General features: G+C 38.4%; 1 protein-coding gene across 2 annotated transcripts in view; it reads left to right on the top strand.

Moving 5' to 3' along the window:
• The window catches only part of rhobtb1 (Rho related BTB domain containing 1), a 56,927-nt gene that overhangs the window by 15,203 nt on the left and 19,578 nt on the right, over positions 1-22,146 (top strand). The window contains exons 1-4 of one of the 2 annotated variants that reach the window (XM_078413238.1): positions 1,263-1,374; positions 6,656-6,857; positions 7,562-7,665; positions 15,394-15,579. In XM_078413238.1, the coding sequence (XP_078269364.1) occupies positions 6,666-6,857; positions 7,562-7,665; positions 15,394-15,579 (482 nt within the window). In that variant the 5' untranslated portion in view covers positions 1,263-1,374; positions 6,656-6,665. Of the gene's footprint in view, positions 1-1,262; positions 1,375-6,655; positions 6,858-7,561; positions 7,666-15,393; positions 15,580-22,146 lie in introns of those variants that run through there. The other variant, XM_078413237.1, reaches the window with a different exon arrangement.

Genomic DNA, 22,146 nt, shown 5'->3' with positions numbered 1-22,146 from the left:
GGCCGAGTGCAGCTGTGCTAATGCTAGGTTAGCATTAGCCTGTGGGGGAATGTATACGGCCATGATGATGACCACTGTAAACTCCCGCGGCAGATAGAATGGCCTACATTTGAGCAGTAAGTACTCCAGGTCTGGGGAGCAGTAGCTCTCTATTGCAGTGTGGTTGGTGCACCAGTCATTGTTAATGTAGATGCAGAGCCCACCGCCCTTGCTCTTACCGGAGTCCTTTGTTCTATCAGCACGATGTAGTGAGCGGTTTGTTAGCTCCACAGCCCCGTCGGGGACCAGTGCGTTGAGCCACGTCTCCGTGAAGATCAACGTACAAGATTGTATCTGATGAACAGTTGAATTTTTTGGAAAGTTTATAAGGAAAGTCAAAAGCATGGCATATTTGAGTTTTATTGCATGTGGTATATTTTCAAGGCTTGGGACAGGGTCCTATATGGCATACCGAAAGGAAAATACAAAGCCCAAGGAGAAGAGGCATGAATCTAAAGGTTATCCCATGACGTAGCAGAGGGTGTCAGAGGATAGTGATTGGATGAGCAAGTGGACATGATCCATAGGATTAGCCTTATTGAATGACAGAGAAGACGATGTTATTTTCTTAAAGATAAGATGGATTTTGAAAGTATAGTTAATAGGAAGAAAGCTGCTGCAGACTGTAGGAAGTAATCAGCAAGCATGTGAATTGTCAAAAATATTAGTTAATTGATCAGAAGGTTAGAAAAATGGTGGATGAAATTCATTTTGAATACATGTTTTGTAATTTATTTGGAAAAAGAAAACAGGATAAGGTACTAAGAAATATAGAGGACCTTCTAACGTAAACCACGTACATGGAGTTTAAGAGCTAGGAATACGGAATCAGTCATTCGGGACAGAAGAGGGAAGAGACCTCTTCGATCATTGTAGAGAATTTTTAGAATTCATTACTCATGAGATCTGCGAATGGCTCAATTGTTGAGTACTTTCAAGACAGATTGATAGAATTTTGGATATTAACATAATCAAGGAAAGTGGCATTATCATATATCATATCATATATATACAGGGCGGAAACAGGCCTTTTTCGGCCCACCAAGTCCGCGCCGCCCAGCGATCCCCGTACATTAACACTATCCTACACACACTAAGGACAATTTTTACATTTACCCAGCCAATTAACCTACATACCTGTTTGTCTTTGGAGTGTGGGAGGAAACCGAAGATCTCGGAGAAAACCCACGCAGGTCACGGGGAGAACGTACAAACTCCTTACAGTGCAGCACCCGTAGTCAGGATCGAACCTGAGTCTCCTGCGCTGCATTCGCTGTAAAGCAGCAACTCTACCGCTGCGCTACCGTGCCGCCCGTGACAGAAAGCGGCATTGAGGTAAAAGATCATTCACAATCTTACTGAATCTTGGAGCAGGAATGAGGCAGAACTGTTGTTGCTTTTGAGAAGTATTTTGATGAACACAATGTGCCTGCAAGGTTGAGGGCCAAGAACTGAGATATGTGATTTGGCTGGATTTCTCTTACAGCCAACATGAGCAAGATGTCTGAATTGTTTTGGTTCTATAAATTCAATAATGATCCATGTTATTCAAATTTGCCAATTATCATTAATGAGTAGCATGAGTGGAAGTATAAACTTGGAGACATTGACAGATTAAAAGCTGGCCTTGGAAGCATTGTCAATTTATTGCAATTTTATAAGGGTCTGTGATTGGTTGACAATCAAATTGCATAAAACCATATTGTATTCTGTAGAATATAGAACATTTGATGTTTTGAAACAAATGGATAAGGACATTTTTGCTGACACAGAAATCTAGCCCAAAATAGTATGTTTCAAATCTTGTAAATGATGGTAAAAATGTAACACAAACAGAACAGTGAAAAACAGTTTCATTAATATTAGTAAGGTCATAAGTCACGTTAATATTGAATAGTACTTGAGTTATGAATGTCTGACTTTTGGCATTACGTTGTGATCATCAGTCAGTTTTAGTACCAATAGGACAGTTAATTGCAAATAATGAATGATTACGCTAATAAAAAATAGCCCTTGTACTTTGTCTTTTTCTGTTCTTTTTATTAATTACTGACAATCATCAGTTCCAAATTTCATCGATGTTCCATTCATCCATGATTTCATCATCGCAGAATTTGCAGTGTCTGCAGATTATGAGCACTTTGTGCTTAAATCCTTTCCGTTCACCAAAGTCTTGTGCCTTGAATGGAGCCTGGTAAAATTGATTTCTAAGTAGAGAATGAATAACTGAAACTCTTTGAGCGTTTATCTACACATCTTCAAGATCTTGTAAAGAGAAGCTGTTGAGTGAATAGTTTTCCGAAGTGATATCAGAAATAGATTTGTCTTTTACTTTACCAGAGAGACACTGCAATTGCATTTTATTAGGATATGTTTTGAAATTTTCTTTGTCTGAATTGAGACTCGTAATGCAGTCTGTGCATTGAAGCTTGACTTGCGATTAGTTTGTGATATTTGCTGGGAAACTGTGAAAAAGATCATATTACCACATACAGTAAGAATTACAGACTGAACTTCAGTTCCTACCCTGGTAAACCACTGTTTCATACTGTGTTTTATTTATACCACATACACAACTGTTGCTTGTTTTATTTTGTTGGCGGACATTTGTACACATCAACGTGTGGATGTAGATCACATTTTCCATTGAATTTGCGTTAACTTTCTTTCCGGGGTAATCTCTGGAGAGAAAATGAGCAAAATATATTATATCTTGATTCTGTACTTACCAATGTAATACAAGCATCCTCTGTTAACATGTTTTATCTTTTGGAATAGTTGGAACTCATTTTAAGAAAATATTTTATCGTACTTTTTTTACTCGGATATTAAAGATATTTGTTGATGTGGGTTTGAATACTGCTTCAGGAAAATTATTAGAAATACCCACTGTAATAGTGAGTTATTTTAAAATTATCTTTCATGTTTCATTCCAGCAGATGCTTGTTTATTGAAAAATGAATTGAATTTGTTTCCCAAAGCCATTACCCTCAGCTGAAGAGATGTAAGAGGACAGAAAACTCCTGCTGTCAGCTTAGATTTATATCGAAAATGCCTCCGTTTTGTTCCTCATGAATCACAATAATCAACATTTCTAAGCATGATAACATTTATATCTCCCACTGTCTTTTGAAATACAAGTAATAGAAGACAAATAAAAATAATATTTTCAGGGATTTCTTTGGAAAACGTGTAAATTTGATTTTTTACGAGTATCAGGATAGGAAAGATTACATTTTGTAAGGAAGTTTTTAAGAATTAATGGATGGATATGCAAATAAGTAGATTATTTGTGCAATTATTATTCCATTCATTCAGAGTTAATATTTATAAACCACCTATTCCCACTTTCCATCTTTCAGCAAGTAGGAGACAAACAGCAAAGCCATGGACATTTTTCAAATTCTTCTAACTCATCCATGTCTTAAGATATTATTGGCAGGGATTGGTTTGGTGTCTGCATCCTGAGCTAAATGTTCACCTTAAGCCGTTCCACTGCAAAGGTAGCCTGATTGATTTCATGACTACACATATTTCAACTGTTATGTGTTTAAAAAAAAATATTTCCAGGTCCTTCTCATAGGAATTTCCACTATTACCCTCCTTTCCCAAATCAGTTCATGCATAACTGCCTTTTGTATCATGTTATCCATCTACTCATGTCATCCATTCACCCCATTCTTGTTCATTTGCATTGGATTCGGAATAAGTCTGTCTTTTGCTTTTAATTTGATTTTCTGCTTCTGCTCCACCCTTAAAGCTTAGCCCTCAAACTGTTTCAGTGATTGAGGCATATGTTGTACAGCACAGAAATAGTTCCTTCTGCCCACCACTGATCCATGCACAGCACAGAAATATGTCTGAAGAAGGGTCTCAACCCGAAACGTCACCCATTCCTTCTCTTCAGAGATGCTGCCTGTCCCGCTGAGTTACTCCAGCATTTTGTGACTGTCTTTGGTTTAAACCAGCATCTGCAGTTCCTTCCTACACAGAAATACGTCCTCCTGCCTGCCACTGATTCATGCTAAAGTTCATATACATCAATCCCACTTCTCATGATTGCATCCTTCCACTTCTTGGCTTACCTAAGTAAAGCCGAAACACCCAGTGACGTTGAGGTACACAGCTGAAGATGTGTCTGAATGGTAGCAACATCACCTAGTGGTCACCCCCAAGAACAACACCAGTCAATTGTAGTGCAAACCTTAGGGATTGTAACATCTAGTCCTACTAATCAATCTGTCAAAATGCATTTTAAATGTTGTCTCTACCTCTTTTGCAACCATCCCTCTCATTGACTTAAGTGCCTTCAATTAACTAGTTCCCTTTCTCCAGAATACCCTCTCCAACTTCCTCTTTCAATTTTGCCTTCCACCAGTCTCTTTGAACAAATCTTGGTCCAGCCATGGTGAAGCTTTATATTTGTTTTTAATTAACACCTCTGTGAAGTGCCTTTGGGATGTTTTGTATGTTAAAGGTGTCACATGTAAGGTTGTTGACAAAATTGAAAGATGTCACAATGAACTGATAGAAAGAAGCAGCAGCTATACACCACACGCCATTCTTTAAGTGCAGTGTGGTTTAACACTATCAATATAAATAGCAGTTCCTGTGAATAGCAAGCAATGCCAGAAATGATCAAATAGTTTAAAAAAAATACTTGGCAGTCTTCAATCTTTGCCTGAGACCAGCATGATCTCGATATGAAATAAATGTCAGTGTTAGAACTGAGCCACTATGAAACCTGGCCCTTGTTCTCATCCCATAGATTAACTGCCTGGAACTAGTTTCTGGTTGCAATAAAACGGGATTTGCTGCCCAGCCGTCTGGGTCTTTGCAATGGTGGGGAAACCTCTGTAACAAGGTACATGGATAGGACAGGTTTGGAGGGATATGGACCAAGTGCAAGCAGGTGGGACTAGTTTAGCTGGGACATGTTGGCTGCTGTGGGCAGGTTGGGCCGAAGGGCCTGTTTCCACACTATCACTCTAAGATCCTACAAGGCATGCCCAGATAGCATAAAGTTACGATATTCAATGTGGAGGGGAAATTAAGATTTTGGCCAGTTTTTCATGGTCTCCAGTGGCTCATTTGAAAGTTGTTGGATCACTTTGAGTTCCAGGCACTTGCACACCATATTTAAGCTCTGTGAAAAGTTCTGTTGGAAAAACACAGTGCTGGAGCAACTCAGCAGGTCAGATAGTATCTTGGATGGGAATTGGCAGGTGTAATTTCAGATCAAGACCCTTCGTCACACTGATTCAGACGTAGTCCACAATGACACCTTAGCTAATTAGACAGTAGTGGAAGTCAGGATCGAACCCGGGTCTTTGGAGCCCTGAGACCGTGGTTTAGTTTCTTGTCACGTGCACCGGGATTCAGTGAAATGCTTTTTGTTGCGTGCTAACTGGTCAGCGGAAAGACTATACATGATTACAATCGAGGCGTGTACAGATACATGATAAAGGTAATACCATTTAGTGAAAGGGAAAGTCTGACTTCTCCAACTTTAGATAGTTCCTCTGTCCCTCCCCTTCCCAAATCTCCCACTGTCTTCCTGTCTCCACCTATATCCTTCCTTTGTCCCGCCCCCTGACATCAGTCTGACGGTCTCGATCCGAAACGTCACCCTTACCTTCTCTCCTGAGATGCTGCCTGACCTGCAGAGTTATTCCAGCATTTTGTGAATAAATACCTTCGATTTGTACCAGCATCTGCAGTTATATTCTTACAAAGATAGTCCAAAGGTCTCCAATGGAGTAGATAGTAGTTTTGGACCACTCTTGTTGATAGGATGGTTCATTTGCCTGATAACAACTGGGAAGAAACTGTGCTTGAATCTGGAGATATGCATTTTCACACTTCTGTACCTCTTGCCTGATGGGAAAGGGGAGAAGCGAGAGTGACTGGGATGAGACTTGTCTCTGATTATGCTGGTGGCCTTGCCATGGCAGCATGAAGTATAGATGAAGTCAATGGAAGGGAGGCTTGAAATTGCTTGAAAATTGCATCAGCTTGGGGTTTAGGCATTCACTCGTCCAGGTTTGATAGTTTCTCTTCCATTTATCAAGTCAGAAATTGGTAATCTACAATGGCAGATTGACCTTACTACTACTGGCATATGTGTTTGCACTTTAAAGTCACAGTTGCTGTTTTGATTACTACATTGTGGGCCTTTAATGTGAAAACTCTTGAATGAAAGACCAGCCTGGCGATGTTTTCTCTTTTGAGTTGAGGTGTTTCCATTCCCAAAACAAAATCTTAAAATGTGTAGACCGATTTGAACAGGTTTTAGTCAGCATTGTGCAGTTGTAACCTATATCCATCTGGCTGTTTCTATTTTCAAAGTACCGACTAATCCATCCAAGTTGAAAAGTGGAGCTTTGTTTATGCATGACAATCCTGTTTTTAGAAAGATTAGAGATAGAGATACCGACAGGATTCATCTTGAATGTACTGAAAATTTCCGGATACTGATTCCAATATTTGCCCATGGATTATTACGGGCCACAGTATAAATGGCATTTGATCTGTTTGGGTTATTTTGCTGAATGAAATGGCTTATGTTCAAATGTAGATGTGAAAGTACTTTACCTTCTATTTGTTTCTATCACAGTTTGCTGTAAATGGATGCCGCTATGGATTACGAAAGGCCGAATGTTGAAACGATCAAGTGTGTTGTTGTTGGAGACAATGCAGTAGGAAAGACACGGCTTATCTGTGCAAGAGCATGTAATACCACCTTAACACAGTACCAACTACTGTCCACACATGTTCCTACTGTCTGGGCAATTGATCAGTATCGTGTTTGTCAAGAGGTAAGAACACTTTTTTCAAAAAAATTATTAAAATAATATACCATGCTATGAATGTACTCCAGGGTAAATATTTACTCACTTTCAATTAGATTTGCAAATCCAGAGAATCCACAAGATTTCATCACGCAAAATTTATTAGGATAATAATATACATGGGAATTGCACTTTCTGAAACAAAGATTATTTTAATATTTATTATATTTTAAATTTATTTTAGTAGAAAAAAAGCAGATGATGGAAATTGAAAATGATCAGGTTAAAGTTTTGATGACAGGTTAATGACCTGAAACGTTAACTGTTTCTGTCTACATAGATGCTACTAGACCTAATAATTTCAATTTTTATTTATTATTAAATATTTTAAAACTTTTAAGTGAAATTTCCTACAAAATTGTGTTGTAATGCTATGAATGATTTGAAGATACTCAAGATTTGACCAATGTTTATACATCTTTCATGAGGTTTTCAGTAGAAATGTTACTCATCCCTGTCATTGATAAATTGTTGAGCTATTTATTATAAATATGAAAACTGAAGTAATTGAGAAGTACACTTTAACATATAGTATGTTTTCTGTGTTTACAGAAGTGTGGAATTGTATTTTTAACCTGGACTAAATGATAATGTAATATTACGTTTGGCGTTGAAAATCTCTTGAAGTGAACAATCAAAGTCCAATTGCATTAAACGTTGATTATGTTTAGGTTCTTGAACGCTCCCGAGACGTTGTAGATGAAGTTAGCATATCACTAAGACTGTGGGATACATTTGGTGACCACCATAAGGACAGGCGTTTTGCGTATGGCAGGTAAAAAAATGAAGAAAAAGTCACACATATCAGATGCCCTTGTGTTACTTAACTTGAATTGTTCATTCACAGTTTAAAGAAAAAGTTTAAATATTACAGTTAAGAATGACTTGTTCATATCATTTGTAAGATGGGTGTGAATACAATTAGACATGAATGGTCTGATATACCAATACCAACATTTGAACATTAAAGTGTAAATTCTGTAAGCTTGGTGGTGAAGTACAAATAACTTAAATAAATCAAATTGGTGGATGGGTTTTTAGAAACAATTTTTAATTATCCTTAAGTTAGCTGCTCAAAGTGAATATAGAATGGTGTATAATATAGTATTTTTGATACCAAAGCTAAATTTAAGAAAAGTGCTGAATAACTTACGAATCGCGTAACAATTTCTTGCATTCATTTTAACATGTATACGTAACCATATGTGGTGGCTACTTAGTGAGGCAGACATAATACTTAATTTTAAATCCTTCTTTGCGAGCCAATGTTACCGGATGTGATAGTTGTGAGCAGTTTGTGTCAGGTGGGTATGTAAATAATGCTGGTGCATGGAAGATACAGCAATGATTCCCTATACTTTTGTTCCTTAATTACAGAATTGCATTTTGAAATAAGTTTTTTTGGGAAGTCTTACAGATAAAATTGAAAGGCATTAAAGGGGTGACAATGAAGCAGGAAATTATTTTAAAAATTGATGTTAAGGCAAGAAGCTTCACTAACTGTTAGCATGTTAGAGATTATGACAATCACTATCTGTGATTAAATAAAATGGGAACAGTCATTTTAAGCTGCAAGAAATTACCTTTTTGTTTCTTGGCAGGTTGGCTCTGATCAATACACTGAGATTATAGCGGCATAGGTTGGATGGGAATAATAGATGGAATAAAGAAAATTGAAGTGTATGATACTATTTTTTTTTTTTAAATGCTGGAAATGCACAACTGGCAGCAGCTGCAGTAAGATGAACAGTTAACATTTTAGAAGATTCATCTGCTGATTTAGATGCTGATCTGTAAATCAGAAATAATTCTCGTCAAGTAAAGTCAATTTTATTTGTATAGCACATTTAAAAACAACCCACGTTGACCAAAGTGCTGTACATCAGTTCAGGTATTAACAACGGACATACAATGGCACATAAACATAACAGCACATACATAAACAGTTCACAGCGCCCCTTCAGAGGGCCTCAAACACTAGGGAGTAGAAATAGGTTTTGAGCCTGGACTTAAAGGAGTCGATGGAGGGGGCAGTTCTGATGGGGAGAGGGATGTTGTTCCACAGTCTAGGAGCTGCAACCGCAAAAGCGCAGTCACCCCTGAGCTTAAGCGTAGACCTAAGGGACCTGGGGATAGAGTGGTGGGTAAGAAGATTTTTGATATGGGTGGGTGGGGTGGGGTGGGGGGGGCAAGCCCATTTAGGGCTTTGTATGTGAATAGGAGGAGCTTGAAGTTGATTCTGGACTGTACTGGAAGCCAGTGGAGAGAGGCCAGAATCGGGGTGATGTGGTCCCTTTTACGGGTACCCGTCAGGAGTCTCGCTGTGGCGTTTTGGACCAATTGCAGGCGAGACAGGGATTGGCTGATCCTAGTGTATAGGGAGTTGCAGTAGTCTAGGCGGGAGGAAATTAATGCGTGGATGATTTTTTCAATGTCGTCAAATTGGAGGAATGGTTTGACTTTAGCTATGGTACGAAGCTGGAAGAAGCTGGCTTTTACCACAGCGTTGACTTGCTTGTCAAACTTTAATGCGGAGTCAAATATCACGCCAAGGTTTTTGACATGCGGTTTGACTAGGGAGGATAGGCTTCCAAGGCTGCCTGTTATTGTTTTGATGGAGTCGGGGGGGGGGGGGGGGGGGGGCGAATAGGATGACCTCAGACTTGCTCTCGTTTAGTTGATTCTAAATTGATTCTGATTCTAAATTGCTCATGGTTATTAAATTGAATCAAATCTAGTAGCATCAAAAATGAATTACTTTAAACAAATTATTTCACTGGAAGGAACTATTTGTGTGCATTAATAGTTAGTTGTTTCTGTCCATCTGCTGTCAGTCCGTTTCCCTTCAGTTCCCCCTAAAAAATTAAAGATGGAGCCATCTGGGCTGTGACTTCTCCAGAGCTGCTGGGAACAGCTGCTAGCTGAAAGGAGCTGTGTTTTTCAGGACTGGGTTTTAATGATGGTTCTGGGTTTTAATGATGGTTCTTGCTTTTATTTTCGTTCATTTCATCTAACATCTTAATAAAATGTAACTCTTGCTTATTGCTGAGCCCGCATTAATAGATCAATCAACCATTTGGGTTTAATTTGCTTTTTTTTAAAAGAAGGCAGTCTGCCTGTCTACCCTGTGACTAAAGTGATTCAGAATTTATATATGTTCCTATGTGAAGAATACCAAATAGGTTACTACAGAATGCCACTTCTTAAAATCCTATGAATGCAAAAGACTGGATAATGAATTCTATGTGAGATCCAGACAAGGAGCCACATATGTGACATTTATTCTTAAAAACTGTTGCCTTTATAACCTACGTCATGGGTTGATTTGGGCAAAAAACACAAATACAAGAAATGTTCTCTCCCGTCTCCCAGCTACCAGCAAAATCGCCTCCTCCTGAATACATGGGTTCCAATCTTGCCTCCTGCAGTGCACCCTTCTTAGCATATTTTCTACTAGCCAAAGTTATCATGCTACAGGGTGGCAGTGGCGTGGCGGTACAGTGCCAGAAACCTGGGTTCGATCCTGACCACGGTGCTGCCTGTACGGAGTTTGTACGTTCCCCCAGTGACGGTGTGGGTTTTCTCTGGGTGCTCCGGTTTCCACTAACACTCCGAAGGCATACAGGATTGTAGGTTAATTAGGTTCTGTTAAAATTGTAAATTGACCCCAGTGTGTAGGAGACTGTTAGTGCAAGGGGCGATCGCTGGTCAGCGTTGACTCGGTGGGCCAAAGGGCCTGTTCCAAGCTATATCTCTAAAATGTCGTCTTAAAAAGTCTAAATATTTTTTTAGCTCAATTAATTGTTCTAATTTTCTTTTGCTTGGACATTGACTCTCTTCTATAGACATCAATGCTGTTGCCGCTTAACCATTGTTATTTTCATAGCCTAATGAAAGTTAGCCATCTGCTTTGCTTTGGTGTGGGGTAAGTAGGATGGAGGTGGGATAGACATGCAGCAGAACAGGAACCTCTTAGCCAAACATGAAGATCCTGACCTAGCCTACTTACAACTGTAGTTACTAGATAGTTATCATAAGTAAACCCAATTTTCCAAATTCTGAGCCCTGTCACAAATTCTAGTTATTTTCTTACTCAATTAACATTGATTAGATTTTAACATGGAACTTATGGTGAATATAACATGTCAATAATCTAGGACAATCAAGGAAAATCGACATGTCATGGATTCAGTATATCTCATTGCAGCTACAGCATTGAGTTGATTACCCTGGTAAGTTGTATCAAATCATTCCATCCTTGTTTAGGTAGAATATAGATTATCAAGCTGCACATGCAGAACTTGAATTGTAGTGTTTGGGGGTGGGTCATGCCTATCTTCAGTGCTGTGAAGAGTGATACATTGTGAGAGATGTGTTCCTTAAAATTAGATTTGATACCAACATTTTTCAAGCTAATTGAGGAGGATATAATGGCCATTATGTAGAGTGAAACATAGTTATCAATGCAGGAAAGAACTTGCAATTATAAATCACCTTTCAGGGTGTAGATTTAATTCATGTCTGCCACATGTGCTCCCAAGATGAGGTTTTCTATTGAATGACATCAGATGTCCTTTTTTTTAGTAAACGTGGTTCCCCCTCTTCTGTCATGGGTGGATCCCTCACCCTGTCTCCTCTATGATCCATAGCTCTGCTCTCATCTTCCCTCCCCCAGATGCAACAGAGTTCTCCTAGTCCATGCCTTTCACGTAACTGGTTGCGTACCATTTTAACTTGCATTCCCATACTAACCTTTCTGTCCTGGGCCTTCCCATTGCCAGAGTGAGGCCACATGCAAACTGAATATCAAAACCTGGTTCTGGTCAGTGTCTTATTAGTAGGACATTGTATCCAAAAATACAGCAGTGGCTGTATTTTAGATGTACTTAATTGGCTGCAAGATGATTTGTGTTGGCCCAAGGTTGTGAAAAATGGTGTATACATGCAAGTAATTCTATTTCAGTAATTTCTGTGGATATGAAAGACATTATACTATTCCTCCTCCATCACAGATGAAATCAAATTAATATTTAAATGACAGTGTAATTATGTGTTTAATGACAATGTGTCACATGCGACAAGTATGGTACAAATTGTGTTAGGTGCCAATTTTAAAAACTGACATCTGCCAACAGTTCATGACCTTGTACTAAAAATCTCGCAGATTATTGCAGATATAAATATATTCATTGTACAGTTGTACTGCGAGAGTACGTTTTCTTCCCCTGAAGTAACATGTTTTAATTTGCTCCCTGAAAAACTCTAACCCACTACATTGAGTACTGAGAGTAATACTTGCAGTTTGGGTGAAGGGGGATGGTGTGTAGGGGGATACTGCTGCACCAAGTACATGGCCCATTTAGACTTTCATCCAAAACCACTCGCTCATCTTTCCAAATTAGCTTCGTTTTTTCCCAGCCTGAAGTGTATTTATGGAGACAAAAATGTTAAATTCACCTTCAAAAGTTATTTGGTACATTTACAGGAAGGTGCTGTGAAACCTTTTGTGCAGCTTCCTTGAATGTCACTTGACTTCTACTAGCCTGCAAGCTTTTAATTGAATTGCTTACTTTAAATAAGCTGGGATACAATCTGCTGTCCGCAGAGAAGGGAAAATAAGAGGATTTGGTCATGTGCCTCTGATTTAAGGAGTTTGGATGCTAGCCCAAATTTGTTGATAAAAATATCACCAGTGAATTTGTATCCTGGCTGCAGATAACAATGTATGTGACTGACATCCTCAGGAAATAAGCCTGAAGCAGAAAACTGCAATTGATGCAGATTGCCATTAATTAAAACAACTGTCACTAATAGTTGCCAGTGGTTGTTGATGTTGCATACCATCAATTTATCAAATCTAGAATCACCTCATCAATGCTCTTCCATGTCAATCACTAAATGGGCATCATGCATGTATATCTTGTGATATACACATAAATGCCCTAAACATGACCTTGTTATAATGTGGATTTAATATTGCAGACAGCTGGGTTTGAATATTGTAATGTTGTTTGCTATCAGAAATGGTTGTGCACAGATTTAAACGGTAATATTATGGGCCATCATCAACATTCTGCTTTATTACCACACTTTACACCTTTGTGTAAACATTTAATGTTATCTCCCAGCAGAAGCAAGTTTTAGATGATTCATATTTGTGTCATGTGATGCCAACTCCCCCCTTCAGGTCCTAGACGTGAGGACTTTTAATGTCCAGTGTCTCTGAACTCCTCACTCGTATAAAACTTCAAACTTTTTATGTATGAAAGTTAATGAGTTGGAATTGTGAAAAAGAATAATTGAGAGTGACGAGATTGTAAGAAATTGAAAGATTCGTTAAAATTATGGTAGGTGTATACAGGAGGGAGGGTCCTGGGGGGGGGAGTAATGAAAATAGTTAAAACAAGGAAAAGTCTATAAGTGTAATTGTGTAAACAGTCATTGTTCAATGGAATGTGAAAGTAATAGAGATTCCAATCTTATACCGATCCTAATATTCAAAAGCTTTTCATGTTCAATGTTGGTGGTGGTAATTTCAAATAACCATTCCACTTCTAAACGATGATATAGGATACTGATTTCCATTGAGTGTTCAAGATGAATAAAGCTTTATTGCTTATCCTTTGCTGGTGAATGTTTCAGAATTGAGGTTCCAGCGTGCTGATGAAGTCATTAAAAAAATGTGCACTTCTAACAATAAAGGGATGTGGAATATATTTGAAACTTGCTCTAATTCAGATAAGACCAGAGCAAAATTATTTTCCCTGAAATGGTTGTTTCTTATTGTAATTAGAACCTTCTGAATATAGCTCCCTTTAATCTGGTAAATTGAACCATGGTCTGCTAATTTCTCACAAAAGCAATGCATGCATCTCTCTTGAGCCAATGGTTTATTGATGTCCATCACATTCAGTGGTTCTGGGGAAAGATTTGTTTTAATACTTGCAGTTGAAAGTTAAATAGTTGCTGCATATTATAGGTCAACCTGTGAAATAAAGAGATGGCTCGCATTAGATGTTGGCCTCATTGCTGTTCACTTCACAAGCAACATTGAAGAGATTTGCCACATTTTCTATTTACTTTGCTTTTCTTTAGAATTATTTTTCAAAATGTCGTCTTAACATTGTCCTCTCAACTATATGTTGAACTTTTTTGAATTAACACTTTGCATGGATTTATCCTAAACTGTAAAATAAATTATCTGGCTGTTATTTTGTCAACAATCTTCAAGCATTTTGTTCCTGGTTTTGTTTCTAGTTTCTTCTAATCCATTTTCAAGATATAGCAAGTTGTGCAATCATAGATATAATGGGTCGTTGTCATTTTACATTTTGGAGTGTCTGAAAAAGGAACATTTGAAGTAATATGAAAGAGATAATGTTGTTGGATGGATTAGTGAGCAGTTAGGTGTTTGCACCTGAAACTTTCAATCCAATCAATCTGAACTTAAATGGTACACTTTTGGTAGCCTTCAGTAACAACAACAAGCATGCACCAATCAGAAGTGGTGTAGAGCACCCAAGTCCAATACTTCCCAAAATACATCCTTTACCTGATTCTTCGGCAAGCATTTATTATTGGACACATTTAAAATTTGTATCTCCCTTGTGCTGTGGATTTTCTAAGTAAGCTTGACCATTTTGTGTTGAATTATGGTGGCAGTTTGTGGGGTTTAAAGATCACTAGAAAATGGATTGAGCCTTCAGCATCAAATTGTAGGAACATTGCATTAACACCTGTGTAGGCAAGTGTTGTGCATGGGTCATGGCTCATCTATTAAACTACCCTTCAATAGATTTTTGCTTTTACATTCAAGATAATTGATACCTGAAATGAATCCTGGAAATAGATTTATAAAGAATATGTTAAAAAAAACTGCTTGTTCCTGAATGCCTCTTTAAGCTATCAAAATGATAGTGATCCTTTTGAACATTAAAAGATTTCCTGTAAGGACTTTGTTTTAGATACATTATCCAAATATTATAATATTTGATTAGGTTTGATTGGCTCATAGTACATACTTTTAACTTTACAAGAAAGTACTTAATTAAAACCTACTCTTCAAAATAGTAGAAGATTGAGGCACAAATGGAGCCAGAGATATTAAAATAATCTTAATGTAAACAGTATTTTCTTCAAACTAAAAACAATGGAACATTAAATATTCATTCTTCAAACCAAAAAATATAATCAAAACATTTGTTTTTATTAACGTTTGTACAGAGAATGAGACCCAAATTAAATACTGCCTCTGGAAAACTAACTCATACCAGCATTGTGAACATACCACATGAGGTATTGTAGCAAAGTTAGTTCTGGTGCTGCCAGGAGGAAGTGCATGAATGCGTTTCAGTATTATTTTCTGCTCATGTGTGATATGCCACCAACTTTGCATGGAAGGAAATGTTGTGCATTGTTGAAAGAAAAATGTGAATGATCTAAATTGTGAAGTAAAGAACTGTATAATCACCTATAATAAGTTCTTGCAATCTTAATTTTTCAGGTCTGATGTGGTGGTCCTATGCTTCTCAATTGCTAATCCCAATTCCCTTAACCACGTAAAGACAATGTGGCTTTCTGAAATCAAGCACTTTTGTCCACGAACACCCGTTGTCTTAGTTGGCTGTCAGCTGGATTTGCGTTATGCTGATCTTGAAGCTGTAAATCGTGCACGACGCCCTTTAGCAAGGTACGTTATGACATCTATTTAGTAAATGACTTAATGAAGAACAATTGTATCTCAGTACAGGTAACTCGGTGTAATTATATGCCAAATATGATATTCTGGTACATGCAAGTGAATGTTGTACTTCTATAGTCGGCCATATATTTTATAACTTCTGTTTTAATACTGCATATCTGAACTTAAATTTTCCAAGTTGCCAATAGAAAGATTGTAGGTATATGTTTGAATAAATGAGAATTTTTATTTTGATTGTCGATTTTGAATTTATTTATTGTAAACACTTAGCAAAATTGTACCATCTATTTGGTCCTGTGAAGTCTAAGAACTTCCGCCAAGTGGCCAGCCAGAAAGCAAAAGTGGATTTAATAAAGGATACCGAAAGGAAATCCACCTTGAAACTTTTTTAAGAAGACCTGGGATCAGAAATAAGGTTGTCCAACAATCATGTTCTTTATCTGATTCTGGCAAGGTTATTTCATGTTAATATTGCTGCATTAATTATTTTTCCTTATTACATTTTGAATGAGATGCATCTCATTATTTGATGCTAGGTAATGTCAGTTATTTAGTTGAGGTAGTTCCTTTCATTTCCCAAAGAAAAATACATTGATATTGTATTTCTCTATATGAATCATTTGTATCAAGGAAGTTTGTACAGCTATGGGAGGGTTCAAATTAGAAGATGTGTAATAAAGCACTGTGCCTCTTCTCAGTTACCACCTTTGTCATAAAACTTTCAAATAATAAGTTCACCTTTCAGGTTTTTGCACAAAGGTAACTAAAAGGTAATGAGACTCGTGTAGTTCACCACCTTAGGAAGTCTTAATAAATACCTTTGATTTGTACTAGCATCTGCAGTTATTTTCTTGTACTACCTTAGGAAGTCTGCGCAGTTCTTAGAAGTATTTAACCATATCTTTAATGATTCCATATTTTGTCACTGGGATGACCCATTGGATCTCTTGATTATACCTACATTGTGGCGCTTAATTACCTCTGTTCTTAGCTTTCCTTTTGCCATAGAACCATCCAGTGTGAAAATAGGCCATTCAGCCTCTGAATCCATGCGATCATCTATCACCAGTTTGTGTTCAAATCCCTTTTTGGCAGCTGTGGTTTAACTGAAGTAGTGCTCTGGATTTACTTTGCCTTTTCTACTTTTTGTATACCTCCATAATTTCTTTAATGGCTCCTTTTGGTGCTGGAAAAGCTCTAAGCTTTCAGAGACTTTCATAAACATAGAAAATAGGTGCAGGAGGAGGCCATTCGGCCCTTCGAGCCAGCACCGCCATTCATTGTGATGATGGCTGATCGTCCCCAATCAATACCCCGTGCCTGCCTTCTCCCCATATCCCTTGATTTCACTAGCCCCTAGAGCTCTATCTAACTCTCTCTTAAATCCATCCAGTGATTTGGCTTCCACTGCCCTCTGTGGCAGAGAATTCCACAAATTCACAACTCTCTGGGTGAAAAAGTTTTTTCTCAGTTTTAAATGGCCTCCCCTTTATTCTAAAACTGTGGCCCCTGGTTCTGGACTCGCCCAACATTGGGAACAAATATTAGATATCTCTCCAGTGGCAAGTTTTTGCGTTCCTCCAGGGTATAGATTTTTCCATTATGCCAAGGTCAGATCTCAGTGCATGCCTCCAAAGCAATGTGTATTTTCAGCAGTTTGTCTTTTCTGTAATCCAGGCTTTTATTTCTGGTTTGCAGTGTCTAAATATGTTTGTGGCGTTAGTTCATATGCCTGAAATTAAGCTAGATACTGAGCACAATTTTCCAGTGTGTTCTGAAATTGATAATCCAAGATTCGTTGTTAAGAGTTGAACCCAATATCACTCCCAAAATTCATATTCCATCTTCCCTCTTTAAAGACTGGAAAAGAGAAATAAAATTTGCTGATTATATGCAGAGAACTGACAGCACAAGAAAATGATTAAGATTCATTTTCAGCTATAGATTATTGCATTTAGAAGAGCAGTATGAACCTCTTATAAAACCCAGTGAGAAAAAGGAAGAATATTAGGATGACATCTAAAAATAGCCTACGGGCAGCTTTTTATAAATAGCTAGAAACAAATAGAATCGCTACTGGATAACACAAAGTGGTGGAATAAAAAGGAATTGAAAAAAAAATTGGAAAGATGAATTTTAAAAATACCAAAATCGAGATAAGTGAAGATGGAATAAATAAAATATTGAGAGCCGTGAGGGAAAAGAAGGAAGATGGAAATAATATGGGAGGACAATAATGGAAAGATCATTGGGAAGACGGGTGCTTTGTCACCACCTTGTTATAAGGTGTGTGGGAAGCAGAAGCCTGGTGAATTTAAACAAATCTGGGGAGTTGAGCATTTCCTTCTAGGCAGGTAGGACAGTAAGCAAGCTTAGAATCGTATCGTTCTGTTAGATAAACTAATTGAATGGAGGCTCAGCAAGCTGCCTCAGATCTGTAGAATCCCCACCGTGGAGTTTGAGCAGCAACTGATGTCACCAGGAATCACCTTGAGGCAAGTGTTTTCTGCGTAGCACATTTTAGCAGTTAGTTATTGTTGAACCCGGGTGCAGGTGGAGAATGTGTAAGAGAGAACTGCAGATGCTGGTTTAAATCAAAGGTAGACAAAATGCTGGTGTAACTCAGCGGGACAGGCAGCATCTCTGGAAAGAAGGAATGGGTGACGTTTCGGATCGAGACCCTTCTTCAGGTGGAGAATGACAGGGGTCTGCCAAATGGTCATGAGGAGGCTACAGATTTAGGAGACTACTGAGAGATTATTTTACTTGTATTTAGTTCTGAGTGCTAATTGGGCGGGGAAAGAAGTTTCCCTGATGCAGTGCAACCAGAGCCAAGATCATCCCTCACAGGTGATTCAGCGCTATGTGGAGAGAGGAGAAGGGACAAGAGAACATTAGCAACAGAGATTTTAAAGTTAAGAGAAGACGGCTGTTTCGGTGATGGCAGGATAATTCCAGGGTGTAATATTTGTTACTGTTTATTACTGAGCTGCTGCAAAACATTTAGGAGAAGGAGAGAGAATGGGAAGAAGTTGTCCACCTTGGAGGTAAAGGGATGACACACTGCAGCTGATTTTAAGAAATTAAGAAAGAGAGTAAGAAACAAGACTTCAAAGGTTGGAATCCCCAGATTATTCCCAAACCACGCAACAATATGCACTGAAATAGGAGGACGGTGCAGATAAATACATGACTGCAGTGATGGTGCAGAAGGGAGGAGTTTAGATCCTGGGACCAGTTTCGGAAAAGGCGAGACCTCTAAGGTTGCACAGATTTCATAGCTGCTGACTGGGATCAACATCACAGGAAGGTTTGTTAGTTTTATACAGAGAAACTTAAGCTAATTTGATGGACACAGAAAGGAAGAATTTAAAAATAAATAATTTGGGAGAGATAAATAGCACCCTAAACAGGTGATGTAGAGATTTTAAATAGAACTGGACTATGAGAGAATATGAGGAAGTTCAATGTAGGTTTATAATGCACATATGCCATTGCATAATGGAAGGTAAGCGAGGTTCAGCTGAGATGAACCACATGGGATTAGGATGTCATGGTGATAAAAGACTCTGCTAGGAAAAAGTGCAGGAAAAGTTTCTAAATGATTCTCGATACAAGTGTTTGGGGAAAGCCAAGAGGAATAATTACCATATTGATTAAGGAGAATATTGTAGGTGGAGAGAGAAATTTGTTGTAACAGTTGAGAACAAAATTTAGACACCAGGAACTGTAGATGCTGAAAACTTAAACAAAAAACATAAAATGCTGGAGTAACTGAGCAGGCCAGGCAGCACCTCTTGGGTGCATGGGTAGGTGATGTTTTAGGTCAGAAACCTTCTTCAGACTGCAGAAAGGTCCCAACCCGAAATGTCACCTATCATGTACTTCAGAGACACTGCCTAACCCGCTACACTTGGTATTTGGAGAACAACATTTATCTTGTTTAGAATTAAGAAACATTATTGCAATTGCACTTGTAGAAATAAACCAGGGCAAGTATCAGCAGGGATGCACATAGGAAATAGGCATTCTATCCAATGGTAGACACAAAATAGTGACGTAACTCAGTGGGACAGGCAGTGTCTCTGGAGAGAAGGAATAGGTCCAGACCCTTCTTCCGAGAGTCAGGGGAGAGGGAGTCTAGAGATATGGAGAGGTAAGGTGTGAAAATTACGTATCAAAGCAGAAGGAAAGATGGAATAGTCCATGGTCAAATGTAGAAGTCGTGACCCAAAACGTCACCCATTCCTTCTCTCCAGAGATGCTACCTGTCCTGCTGCGTTACTCTAGCATTTTGTGTGTATCTTCAGTGTAAACCAGCATTCTTCCTACACATTGTATCCTATGGTTTAGAATTCCTGTTGAAACTTGTATGTACTGCTCTGGCTAATCGAAGAAGAGTTGAGATCTTTTAGAATCAAAGTGCAGAAGGAAATTTTTTAATTCAATAGCAAATTTTCAATATGGAGGAATTCCTTTCTATAATCTAGGTGCATTATCGTGAGAGAGAAGGATAAGGAAATTAATCAGAGCTCCAAAGATGACCAAAAAGATGGTTGAAAATAGACCTGAAAAAATTCGATAGATGCCAAGTTGTTAACTCGAATGAGAACCAGGCTGATTACAGAAAGTTCAATGTAGCAATAGAAAAGGAAATGAGACAAAGAAAATGCATGAGGAAGACTGGCAGAAAACATAAAAGGGAAAACTGGCATGTGAACAGGATAAGACTTAGAAATGGGCATAAAGAGAGCGTAATGGAAACAGAACCTTCGGCCCACTAAATATATGCTGCAGTTTACATTAATCCAAGGTACAGCCTATTTTATTCCCTCCACATTGTTAACAACTCCTCCTAGATTCTACCACCTATCTACACACTAGTGGCAATTCATAGTGACCAATTTAACTATCAACTTGCATGTCTTTTATGATGTGGGGGGAAATTAGATCATCCAAAGAAAACCCATGTGGTCACAGGGCAAGTATGCAAACTTCAACCATAGCTCTCCTCCATTTCATTGCAGGTAGTAGGAGAGCTTGGGATTGGTCAGAAACCACAACATATATGCTCATGGAGGTTGAGGGCATGGCTGAGTTTCTAAATGATACTCCACATCAGTCTTTACAACAATAGGTGATGCTGCTGGAGTACCAGCAAAGGGAGATGCAAGTGAGATTTTGTATGAGCTAAAGATTGATAAACCAAGGTACTTAGAAGATTAGCTTTAGTTGATAAATCACCCGGTCCAATTGCATTCTAGGTTGTTGAGGAAATTGCAATTGTAGTGACAATTGTTTACAAAGGCTAGCTTGTTCGCAATAGGCTTATATCTTTTTTTGGGGCATCGTTTGTTTACAAAGGCTAGCTTGTTCGCAATAGGCTTATATCTTTTTTTGGGGCATCACACATTTGTTGAGACTTCAGAGCATGCAGAAGAGATGCACTAACATGATTTCATGAATAAGAGACTTTAGGAGAATAGACTGCAGAAACTGTTCTCCGGGAGAAAAGAATGTGGGTATGATCAAAATCAACAAAGGTATTGCACGGTAGCGCAGCGGTAGAGTTGCTGCTTTACAGCGAATGCAGCGCCGGAGACTCAGGTTCGATCCTGACTACGGGTGCTGCACTGTAAGGAGTTTGTACGTTCTCCCCGTGACCTGCGTGGGTTTTCTCCGAGATCTTCGGTTTCCTCCCACACTCCAAAGACGTACAGGTATGTAGGTTAATTGGCTGGGTAAATGTAAAAAAAAATTGTCCCTAGTGGGTGTAGGATAGTGTTAATGTACGGGGATCGCTGGGCGGCACGGACTTGGAGGGCCGAAAAGGCCTGTTTCCGGCTGTATATATATGATATGATGATGATATGATAAAATATTTTTCGGAAAAGCAAAGATGGCAAAGATCAAAACCTTGGGGGCATAGAACAAAAACACAAAAATACCTAAAAGTGTTAAGAGCATAAATGTTTCTACTCTGTGGTTATGGTCTGAAGCTTGCTGCCAGGAGATTTAATTGTACTGTTCAAAGAGGAACTGGATAAGTGAGAGAATAAGAGTTCATAGGGCAATGGGTAGAAAAAGATAGATGGGATTATTTGACATATTCTTGCATGGAGCCAGTACCGGCTCAGTGAGCCAAATGGTCTCTGTTTACATGCTGTTTATATTCTGTAAATATTTACAGTTATTTATTACTGCAGCTTAATAGACCTGCTCTGGCTAATTGTTGGAGATCTGCAATACTTAAATCGTACTCCTTTTAATCATTTTCTTTGAATTTGTACAAGAGTTTGTTTTTCGATTGAGTGTGTTGGAGGTGTAAAACAAACTCGTGAAAAAAATTTAGTGACATGGCTTGCATCTTCTGGACTGTGTTGAAGACATTGAGCATCTGTTCTAAAAGTACTTAGCCTGATTTGACTACCAGGACTAGAGACCAAGACTACCAATCAGTGCCTTGGTAAATTATTGTCAGTGTCACCTTTTTCAAATTATTGTCCAATGTTATGCAAGTTTTTGCACATCTTAGTTGCTTTGATTTATTTTGCG

Source organism: Rhinoraja longicauda, chromosome 16 (genome assembly GCF_053455715.1).
Source record: "Rhinoraja longicauda isolate Sanriku21f chromosome 16, sRhiLon1.1, whole genome shotgun sequence".
In the NCBI taxonomy this organism is placed as follows: domain Eukaryota; kingdom Metazoa; phylum Chordata; class Chondrichthyes; order Rajiformes; family Arhynchobatidae; genus Rhinoraja; species Rhinoraja longicauda.
This window is presented reverse-complemented; position numbering and strand designations above follow the sequence as displayed.